This window comes from Sparus aurata, chromosome 6 (genome assembly GCF_900880675.1).
Source record: "Sparus aurata chromosome 6, fSpaAur1.1, whole genome shotgun sequence".
NCBI lineage: Eukaryota > Metazoa > Chordata > Actinopteri > Spariformes > Sparidae > Sparus > Sparus aurata.
In genome coordinates this window covers 28,312,846-28,324,957 of record NC_044192.1, presented here as the reverse complement: position 1 = coordinate 28,324,957, position 12,112 = coordinate 28,312,846, and the positions used below count along the sequence as shown (strand labels likewise).

General features: G+C 42.4%; 1 protein-coding gene across 1 annotated transcript in view; it reads left to right on the top strand.

Moving 5' to 3' along the window:
• suclg2 (succinate-CoA ligase GDP-forming subunit beta) overlaps positions 1-11,490 on the top strand; it is a 104,229-nt gene extending 92,739 nt beyond the window's left edge. The window contains exons 10-11 of the mRNA XM_030419157.1: positions 1,338-1,458; positions 10,468-11,490. Of these exons, the coding sequence (XP_030275017.1) occupies positions 1,338-1,458; positions 10,468-10,580 (234 nt within the window). The 3' untranslated portion in view covers positions 10,581-11,490. The remainder of the gene's footprint in view (positions 1-1,337; positions 1,459-10,467) is intronic.
• Positions 11,491-12,112: the final 622 nt, after the last annotated feature.

Below are 12,112 nucleotides of genomic sequence, written 5' to 3'. Positions count from 1 at the left end.
TCATTTTCCACTGTTTATAAGGAGATGCTCATTTGGATAGCAGGGAGAGGACAATGCCGTGGCTGTCGCTCTGATAGCTATCCAAGTCCTTGATCTTCTCTCCCTATAAACATCATTACCACACAGTGAAAACATAAAAAACATACACATTCACAACAGGCACACACACACTCACACACCCACAAGCTGCTCATCCAAATCGGCGCTAACAGATTAGCAGTGATTATAAACAAACATGGAGGATTAATCCTGTGTGCTCTCAGTCTACTTTTCCACTGAGCTAGCCAGGGTAATTACCAAGTGCTAGATTGTTAGTGTAATCGCACTCTCACACACAGACACACAAGCACACACACACACACACACATTAGATGCCTTGCTTCACTACTTAGTGGTATCAGTTTCGTGCTCATTCTGTAAGATAGCTAGAGAGATATATCGGCTGACAGCTGAAGTGAACACAGCGCAGACAGGAGGATTGTTTGTCACAACTTAGTGTGCTCAAACATGCATGTTTGTTCTTAAAAGCCTCTAGGAAAGCAAGGAATTGTCAAAGCGAAGGACGTCTTTTTGGATTTGGGAGTGATACCAGCAGAATTTTGTTTACAGGGTCAGGATGGGATGGGAAGTGACGATTGGATCTGCTGATCGCTGTCTGTGTGGGTGTACATGATACTTTTGTATTTTTATACTAGCCCTGTTTTTTGTTTTTTTTTGTTTTGTTTTTTTACCACACATTGTATGTAAATCAGTTTTAAAGGCTGAGTATGAGCCATTGCTCTGCCACATTAGTTGGAAAAGCAGCCAGGTGTGGAGCCGATGTTGTTTGTCCTGACACCGCTTCCCATTGAAGCATTCTCGTTACTGCCTCCATTTTTGCTTTTTTCACATGCTGCTGCTGCCGTCTCAATGATATATAGCTTTATATTGTATGGCCGCAGGTTGCATTGCCTGTGGGCGCACAACCTACTGTACACAAAGGGAGTGAGGCTGCTCTACTACTAAATGTTGTATGTCTGAGTAGATCTCAACCTTGAACGAATTAGGTTTACACCGAAGGGGTGAAGCCTGTTACCAGCCCTTCTGGACCCTGTGAGAACACTCTGTACTTCGGTTTCGGCAAAAATGTGTTCACCTCACAATAAATATTGGACAGTACAAATGTGCATCGTCCACACTGTCCACGTGGATTTCAGCGCTCATTGCTAATACAGTGCTCTCACTTTCAGTGCTTCTGCCCCGCTGTGACACACAGATGGATGCTTTTTGTTCACAGGTGTATCTCCCCCCCCCCCGCCGCTGGACTCAATCATTTTATTCATTGTCTTGCTTCACAGGTCGAAGCCATCCTGGTCAACATCTTTGGCGGGATCGTCAACTGTGCCATCATCGCCAACGGCATCACCAAGGCCTGTCGAGAGCTGGAGCTCAAGGTGCCGCTGGTGGTCAGGCTGGAAGGTGAGAATGTGCACACATACTCGTCAAGCTGGTCCCTACTGACACTCACACAATACAAAATGTGTGTCGCCCCCTCAGAAGCCTGGACCATTGATCTCCATCTGGCCTGTGTTGAAAAGCACTTGACATTAGTGAGGATTTCATGATGCAGGTTAATGACACTGGCCTCAAAACTATAATATGAAACCAAATTCACACCTCCAGCACTTGTCACTCGAGCTGTTTGGCCTGACATGAGGCACATCTTTAGGCTTTCCTAACGTCAGCATTCGTGTCATGTAAATAGCAAATCAAACATTAATTTTGAATGGATCTTTTCTATATTACAGCTCTTACAGTTATCACTGTCACTGACGGCTAGCCACACAGCCATAACATGTGACGACTAGCATCAACATCCATGAAATAAAGCTAAAAAGCATGTGATAATAATCACAGATAATGAAGTCAGTTATACGTAACTTTAAATGTATTTATTTACTATTTTCTAATGACAGCTGTGTATATAACAGCTTTGGTGGTGTGCAGCAGGATTTAGAGCCCATTGTTTTAAAATTTCAGAGCCATTGTCTTGTTGCTGCTGCACTCTCTGGAGCCTATCCGTCTTCATTGCGGCCCAGTGTCCCAGTAAGAGCAGCAGTGCATTTCTCATACGTGTCACATTTTGCCGCACCCGTCATTAGCGCCAGCCAGAATAACAGCAGAGACGGCACTGATTGGCTCACCTTTCACCTGTATATGCTAATGGTACCCCTTCAGTTGTGTGTGTGTGTGTGTGTGTGGGATGGCAGCGGTGACTCCCGGAGGCGCGGGGGCCAGTTGGTGGTTAGCTTAATTGTCAAGATCCTGCTGAGTAGTGTGTCCAGAGCAGGTGTGTGTGTGTGTGTGTGTCTGTCTGTCTGTGTGTGTCTGTGTGTGTACGTCCTTACACGCTCTGCTAATGTGGTTTGTAGGTCAGGGTGTAGAAGTGGTTTCTAGAACCCAACTGTGTCCTAGGTGTGCTCAGAGCACTCGGTAGTGTGTAAAGATGAGTTGTTATATTATCACCTAAAGGTTTTGACTTGCAGTCAAATGAGGCCTAAACACACACACACACACACACACACACACACACACACACACACACACAGATAGTTAGATGTAGCAGATGTACCTCTAAATCAGGATAATGTACACCACATCCATAAAGAATTGTTTTCACTATTTCCTAACTAAACACAAGTCATTTTGTGCAGGTGTGTAATATCAGTGCCTCTTTTTGTCTTTGCACCTGGACCAAAACTGAACCTTTAACAAGGAAAAACGTGTGGCTTACACCCAGATCCCGCCGATTACTCTTGCACACGTAGTTAAACACTGGTGCCAGTTGGAAAAGCTCAAAGTGCAGAATATGCAGCTGTGCTTTTTGTGTTACACAGTGAACTGCCACTAGAAAAGGTATCACAATACCCTGCAATTAAAAACCGCACTTCACCCCAACTTCATTCATATGCACATCTCATATTAGGCGTAGCTGCAAGTACGAGTGCTCTTGCCGTCCGTCCACTTCTTGTTGACAGTCAGACACATGGAGCAAAATATGGCATTGCTTCACATCACAAAGCCAGTCTGTAAAAGATGGTTGAAAACCACGCAGACCGAGGGAGCCAACATATCCAAACTGGCAAAGCATCTTTCTGACCTGCCACCTACAACTACGGACAATAAAGTTTTATCGCTTTAGCTTTAGCTAACGTATGAATGGCATAGATTTTAATGTATGTTAACACTAGGCTCCCAGTGAAGAGGTACATTTACTATAACTTGAGAGCTGCTAAATAAGCCTTTCACAAGTATGCAGATCAACAACACCAGTTATAAACTTGAATGGCACTCAGTAGGGTGCAAACCTCTGCCAAGAACCAACAGTCCCCTTTTGTACTCAATCCTAGATGGCAACAATCCAAATTTCACGGAATTCCGTTGAGTAGTTTGGTGTAATCCTGATGACAAACCAACCAACTGATGAATTAAAGGAAGAGGTGGTGGTTATCAGTGCATTGTCAAATAATTCTGGTAATAGTAATCATTTACATTTACACTTGAAGTTTTGTTTTTTTTTTTTCCCGAATTTGAAGTTTCATGTTCTATCATTTAATAAGGTACCTTGTTCCATTGCTTTTCCCGATTTTCGAGGTTTTTGCTCATAATTTCAGCGTCAGTTTTGAGATATTTGGACAAGTATCATATCAGAGTCATAATTTTGTGTGTAATTTCTGTCAACTGCCCGTCCTAACGTTGCCGACTGATTGGCTGAAGAGTGTATCCGTAACTGCTGATCTGCCGCAGAAGCGACCGGATTGGCAGTGATAAAACAGACCCTCAATTAGTCCCTGCACATTCCTCATACCAGGCCATGTAATTCAACCTGACTCACAAACCGGCTGAGTCCAGAAGGTCACTGCTGGTGGTTGGTCCAACCGCGTTTTGCTGGCCGGGGCCTAATCCAAGCTTTAGCTGTGGGTCATTACGTCCTGGGCTGCAGCCTTGTGGAGAAGATTGGTTCAGAATCAATCAGCTCAGCTTGCTAGGCTGACTGCAGGGCAGTGAGAACGGCCCAGCGCTCTTCAGCAGGATCAGAATGGATTAACTGGCACACTTTTAATTGGGAAGGCTCTTTTTAAAGGGCCTGGGTAGATTTCATTGGTGGAGAGTTTAATATTCCCATATGTGGAGGAGAAGGGCCATGTGGTCTAGATGCTGATAGTGGAATTAGTTGATTAGGGTTGCGTGAAGTGCTTATTGTGGGCTGATAGAGAGTCTAACTAAATCACAACCGGTCTGTGGGATACAGATTCAGCACTTGTGTTCACTCACTGACAATTAATGCTACAGATTCAGCACAGAACGCACACACGGAGAAACACTAATATTTAAGGTACTGATAGGAAGAGATACCTGAGGAAGCACTGCACTGCCCCCTTTGGCCACAGTGTGAACATGGACATATTGCCCTGTGAGGATGCTGTCTACCACTATGGAAAAAATTCTCCTTAAATAGCCCTCAGAGTCCTGGGATAAAGGTGACTGCATTCGCTTAACTCTGTTCCCCGGCCTATTGATTTACAGAGCCATTCCCCAACTGTCTGTCAAACAGTGGAGGCTGTTTTCTCCTCAAAAGGAGATCTGGCCATTTTTTGTCCCATTTAATTAAAAAGAGATGCAAGCTCCTACAGTGCGCTCGAGATGGCCTTTTCAGTCCTGACAGCATCATTATAGCTTAAATAGCCGTCTGCTGCAGCTGCACACACAAACAGATATACTTAAATATGCACATTCCGGCTTGCTTCGACTCCGATCTGATCTGTTTGTTTAGCCTTTTGGATCTACATTTAAGACATCCTTAGATGTAAATATTAAACAACAACCAATATTTCTTTTTTTTTTTTTTTTGCCTTTTCTTCTAAAAAAAAGCACCTGACGAGAACTGAGCAGTTAACTGCTGCACAAAAACAGAAAACAAGTGATTTTACTTGTTCAAACAATACGGCTCTTTATCAGCCTGTCAGAGATGCTCTGTTGATCTAGTACCCTTGGCTGCAGTGTGCGTTTCTCTTAAACAAGATTCTAGACAACACACGAGACATGAAAACTTGGATTAATGACTGGCGAGCACATCAAAGGAAAGGAGTCCGCACTGTTCAGGAGCGTCTCGCTCGGCGTCCAAATGAGAAGCATTTGATGTTTGACACGCAGGATAAGGAGGGAGGAGCAGGGCTCATCCGTTTCTGGCTGCCGAGGGAAAAAACTTGCACTGTTGCTGCTGATTATTATGAGGATTAGCAGTCGGAGTAGGAACAAATATGATGACATCCGACGATGAAAGAAAAATGTATTTACGCCAGATATTCGAGGTAGACGGGGGTCGCAAGACACCGAAACGTTTGTATTTTCTGTTGTACCTCCAGTGACAAACATTTTAAAGATACAGTTTGGTATCTCTGTTCTTTAATCAATTTAATTATGCAACTTGTTTACATTCTGATAACAGTGTCAAAATCATGTTGATGGTACAGTGTCTTGTAACAGTGTGGCTGGTGTCTCTGTCTCAGCCACTCCGCCCCCCATCACTTCTTTCTGCACTATGTAACTTCATTGAGAGGGTAGAATCACAGCGTTACACGCGTTTACTTCAGCATACAAGCTTTAGACTCAACAATGTTGTGACGTAACGAGTTTTGTTCGTAGTTAGCACCATGACATCCCGTCTGACAAGATGTAACAGAACTGGGATTGGTATTTACAAGTGTGGTGTTGCTCTAAGAGGCTGTGGGGGTCGCAAACTTGCACAAAATGCAAGTTTCTACATGATGTTGCTTTAATATTTAGTGATATTATTAACTTGTTTTTTTCCAACTGGACATAGTTTATCAGACCAGGATATCTGCCAAAAGATGCTCAGCAGATGTTTCAGATGCATGTGATTCTCCTCCATCTCTTTCAGATTGGTTTTACTTATAGTTCAACAAAATAAAAAAGTGTGTAATTATTATAATTATTTATAATGATTAGAATTAGAAAGTCTACAATACTGACTTCTTTAAAAGGGTTCATTTACTTTTTGGTAAAACTTTAGAGGTGCACTGTGTAGTTTTAGGGTAAATGAATAAACCGAATAAACAAGCTGACCATTAAGGACAACACAATTCAATCTATTTTACTTTGTTTATATTTGGCGGACCCTGCCACCTCTCTAGCTTCAAACGGTGTTCTGGGCACCTTATTTTCCTCGGTGGGCAGCTTGAAAAATAATTCTGAGTTTATATTATTACCTCATTGATATTGTAAATATTAACATTCCGAGTTGGCTGTCTTCTCTTAAACTACATAGTGGCCCTATTAAATTATGTTTATTGAACTTTTCCCGAACAGTTTCAAAAGTGACGAGATAATAAGCCTTTTCAATGAAGACTTTGTGACACTTCAGAGTGGGAAAAGCAGAGGTGTAAATAATACGATTAATGATGACTTAGTTATTGTTCAGGCTGGCTCACTGTCACACTGTCGTGGCTTACGGGGACACTCGGATAGAACTGAGCCATCGTTAATGTTATTAGTAACACCTGCTCCTCCGACTGTGACAAGTCAGAATGTTTCCGGTGAAACAGGCCCATGGTAAATTCTACAAGTTAGAAGAGCAGAAGGGTCAGAGAGTCAGCACTGACTCAGTAATGTCAATTAAAGAACAATATTTAACTAAAAGCTCTCTAACGTCGCCACAATTAGGCATACCACACCAAGAAAGGCTGTAGCAGCAACACCTCTAAGAGTGCAGAGTTATTATGTATGACATCAGCTATTCATTTGGATGATGTAGATGCTGTTATTTCTTCTAAGACAAGGTACGCAGTCCACTGCAGGACAATGAAGTTTCTCTCTACATCTGAGTCTCCTCCTCTCATCAGATCTTATCTTCACGAAGCTCGGCCTGATAGGACAGAATTAGTCACAAATGTACGGCAGCATCGAGCGTTTGGCAGCGCCCCAGGCCTTATTATCTCGTTGAAATATGGCGGCCTGTAATTGACTCACACATTAAAGTGACATTTTCACAATAATCACCAAGTAAGCCCGCTAATTAGAACAGAGGTCCAAACAGAAATGTGTTGCGGAGTGGCAATATATCACGTGGAGGAATACTTAACGCCGCCTGCTCCTCCTGTTGTCTCGGCTTGAACGAACTCGTAGCCGAGCGGCTGTTGTGAGGCTGATCAGCCGATTGCAGCAGGCCTCAGAGTTGCGGGAGAAAGTGTGGAAGGCCGTGTGGGTTGGAATGAAATTTAAATTGAGGTTTGAAAGCCAGTAATCCCATTTGCCAATAGTCATTGCAAATGACGAATAAGCCCATTAAATCCTAAATATATATTGTGATCATTTCCTTCCTGTGGGACACTAAAAATCTTTCTTTTTGTTCCGTTTTGCGTGGTTTTTCAGAGTTAACCACATGGACTTTCTTGTCAAAGTCTTCAAAATGAGACTCTGTCTCGGTGTGTTTGCTTCATGTGTGCGTGCATTGTGCCTTATACTGAATGTGTCTTGGTCCGGGCTCTGAGTAGGTCTCTGGCAGCACCTAGTGGCTGCAGGTGAACACATTCATATACTTGGCATACTCTATACACATACATTTGTCTCACACACACACACACACACACACATACACACAGACTTTTAGTGGTGCTGTATCCATCTGGGCTCTGTCCTTGCCTCTGCTGCTGTGAGCTATCAGTGCTCCCTACTGCTCACAGTGGAACTGCAGTCACCTCACACACACACACACACACACACACGCACACATACAAATATTCAAACATACATGAAGTGCATACCTCTTATTTCTCACACCCACAGATGTGAGATTCCTCCCTCTCACACGTGATATGGATAAGACAGGTATTGTCTGAACAATGCGCACTCACTGTTGCCTCCCATGAATATTTATGGTGTGGAAAACGAGCACAAAACACATGCTTTGTTTACTTTATTTCCGTGCTGTATACACTTTCCATAAGCATATTTGTCTCTTCAGTGTATCTCTTGCATTATGTATCTGCTGTGGGCACATATGGCAGCTTCTCCCACAGTTTTTATCTCCTGTTGTTTCAAGTTTTGTTGTGCAGCAACTTTTTTAATCATCTGACAGATGAGCCTGTCAGTATGATAATATGGATCTGTCAATCCCAATGAAGTTAGCACAGGTCAGCCTATTGAATGTAAAGCATACAGCACTGATCCCCCCCCCCCCCGCCCCTCCTCTCTTCTCCTTTCCTCTCCTCTCCTCTCTATGAGCGACAGCCTCGCCGGTTGAGACTTTACAGAGAGAGAAAAATCTATGCTATTTGATCACAAGATGACATGGGACACCCGATCCCCCCTGTTTACGTGCCAGAGCAAGGCCTCTTCCTGCTCTTATTCTAATTAATTACATTGTGGAATTGATTGTTTGGAGTGCGAGCCTGCAGAAATGTGTTTGGAATGACTTATTATCTGGCTGGACTAAAGAGATGAAATATTAGGCGTTAAGTGGCGCTGGTAATAGAATTCCTCATGAAAGGTCTATTGATCAGGGTGGCCGGGCCTCCGGAGAATTCACATATCATGCGGTCTTAATTACACGCCAAGCAGGAGAGCTAAGGTCAACCTGTATGTGTCTGAGCACACACACACAGCTCCACCCATTTAACATCAGCGATTTGTTCAGTGTAGTGGTATACTTGATGATATGATGATTATTTTCCTATTTGTTTTATTAATCCTATTATGTAAGAACCAGCAGATATTTGTATTTGAACCAGTGCATTTTTTGTATTTCTTGGCTTATAGATTACAACTAAATTAAAGGGGCACTATGTAGTTTTAGAAAAAAAAATCAAACTCAGAAAATACATATTTACAGTGTTAATAAAGAAACAATGCAAAGTCAGAAATATGTGTCTGATCCATAACTGAATAAACAAGCTGTTCTCGGAGGAAAATAAGGTGCCAGAACACTGCTTGAAGTACCAAAAGGTGGCAGGGTCCGCCACATATTTTTAAAAAAGTGAAACAGTATGAAACTGTGTTGTCCATTAAGTCAGTTTATTCAGTCATAAAAATGAAGATAATTGGTTTTATTTAGTTTATTCAGGCATTCAAATCAATCTACAAATGCAACTACATAACGCAACTTTAATGCTTTATTATTTTTCATTTTTATTTACTGTTCAACATGACGTATCCTCTAAATTGGTAAGGGTTTTTATATATCAGAGTGCCTTGGATGCTCAGTCAGACACGCCAGAGTTCCTGTGCAAGCCAGACAGTCATCTCTCTTATTTGTGCTCGACTTTTATCCTTGAAGAGCAGCTGATATCTTACATTTACTTACATTTTTACTCCTGACCCTGTGCAGCTTCACTGTATTTATTATCATATTATCGTATTACGTTCACACACACGTGCTCTACCAGCTGAGCTACTGGCTCGCCCCAGCAATGGCCTTAATTTTTCTTCATAAAGAAAAGTGGTTAAGGTGATGGGTCTTGTGCAAAGTAATCAGATTACACAATGCTGTTTTGACTTCTTCAGTGGTACATGATGACCCAATCACTATTTAAAATACAATGAGCCTTTATTATTCTCCTGGGGGAAAATTCTAGTGTTGCAGAAGCATAAAGACAGCAAAGTAATTTTTAATAACTTCAGCAACTATTGAGATAAAACAAAATAAGATTAAGAACAGGAATGAAAAAGTGAAAAAAAAAAAACAAGAGTAGTTGAACCCAGATGAGACACACTGTGCAAACAGTGTCTTCTTTGCCATCACCTCTTCATGTGTGAAATCAGTAAATGCCACATAAACAGCTGCCTTTTGTTGTTTTAGCGGCGTGGGTGATTCTGCTTCGTTTGACCTTTTACTCTCTCGCTCGCCTGCTCGCTCGCTCCTTCTCCCCGCCGCCATCCTCCCCCTCTCCGTGTCCTTCCGTCCACTGCGGCGCCCCCCTGCCCTGTGTTGTGACAGCCGTGTCAGGCTGGTGTTTGGCTGCGCTGGGAGGCAGCCAGCTCTGCGCGTGGAGCCCCGGGGCCGTGCAGAGTGTCTCCGGGTGTCTCTCTCTCTCTCTGGTTGGTTGAGGGTCTACCGGGGCATGGATGCCACGGTATCACCTAGCACCTGCTACTCCTGACCTCGCTGCAGTCGGGAGGAGCACACACACACACACACACACACACACAAATTGCCCTCTTGCCTCGCAGACTTTGCTCAGAGACCAAGCCGCTTTCGGATCAGCAGCCGAATTTGCCGCCGTTCACCCATAACTCCATCCATCTGTCTTCGTGTGCACTGATTCCTCCAAAGGAACCCTTCGTCTTTCACACAGCGTGGTTTTTACATCAGTGCAGATGGCAGATCAGGTTCAACCTTGTTAAGCCATTTTTTTTTTGTCATTTTTTTTCTGTGTACCTGTTGTGACCGTGTCTTTCTGTGTCTGCCAGGGACCAACGTCCACGAGGCCAAGAGGATTCTGACCGAGAGCGGCCTGCCCATCACAGCGGCTGAGAACCTGGACGACGCCGCCAAGAAAGCAGTGGCCGCCATCAAGAAATAGAAAACTCCCAGCGTAAAAAGCGACTACGCTCTGGTCCGCCCGTCAGCACCATTTATATCAGCCTCAGATTAGCACCGTCTACCTTATATATTTTTTTACAGACCTCCAAGACTTCAAGCCTTTGCTCTCACAGGCCTTCGGTTTTTTTCTTTTTAACACTAGCTTACAAATTACACTTCTAGTTCTTACTGAATATCAATGTATGAGGTGCTGTATCACTACAGATTTTAACATTTACACTCACGTCCCCTGTGCCACTGAAAATTAGCTTTCAGGTTTGTTTTTTTTCTCTATTAAATACATACTAATTGGGGTAAATCACTCTCACGCTTGTTATTAATCGACATTATGAAAGTCAACATGAAATATGATAAAGCTCTAGTGAAATTGGATGAAGACTCAACACTTTGTGCATTCCATTTTGTGGCATTTGTTGGAAATATTTAAGAGAGACGTTGTCTCTTTCCACTGTCAGCCTTTGCTTTAGGTACTTTAAAGGCAGAATATGACTCAAAAAAACAGCATTTTCATGAGTGGTGAAATCATTTGATGGCACTTAGCTTATATTAAACAAAAGGCAAGCAGTTAACTTTGGATCAATCAGCCCGATTTCTTAATGACTTGATCCAGGTTGGTCCGAATCTGTGAACCCATCCATCCGTTGCCTTATCTGTGTCTCAAACGAGGTGTGTGAGGAACCCGCGCTGTGAATTTTGTACATGATGTCTTATTTGTTGAAGTGCTCTATGGGAAACGGTGTGTCAACTGCTTCAAATCTGTGCCTGTTTCATGAAGGCGTTTTTGTAAACTATCCCAGCAGTAGTTTCGCACAGAGAGGCGTTCAGAAAAAAAAAAAAAAAAATCAGATAGGAAATTGTATTTAGATTCTTTTTATAATCGTGAATGTATATTGACAGCAAATCTTGAATACAGTGTGAAAACTGTGTATATAATTTGAGAGATTAAAAAAAAAACTGATGTTTCAAGATGACTGTGGTGTTCATTGGCTCGCTTTACACTCACCTCGACTTTTCCAGCATCAATCGTGCATTTTGCCAAGTTTTCATCCTTCAGGTCAACTTACTGTATGTTCAGTGTGAAGGTCACATGGTCTAATGTGTTTAGGTTCAAATATTGATAAGATCCGGATCGGTTTAGTCGCGTTTTTGGAGGGACTTGTTTAAATAGAGTTTATTTATTTATTGAGCCATGTGTCAGTTACCCAAAGCTATAGCTCCGTCACCAAAACAAGAATTAATTGAAAAGAAGTATTACCCCTCCATACTAACAGTATTTTAGGAAAATTCTTGAAGTATCAAAGGTAGTAAAGGTAAAACATACATATTGATTATATTTATTCCCAAGTATGTATACGCCATGTGCTTTGAGTGGACCGGGTGATTTGGATCCAATATTCAATCCTTTTGCTTTTGTTCGAAAGATTTTTTTTCTTTATCTCACTGCTGACAAATATTAATCTCAAAACTGTCTCTGATACATCATGTAAACTGCAAAGTAAATTATCAAATAAA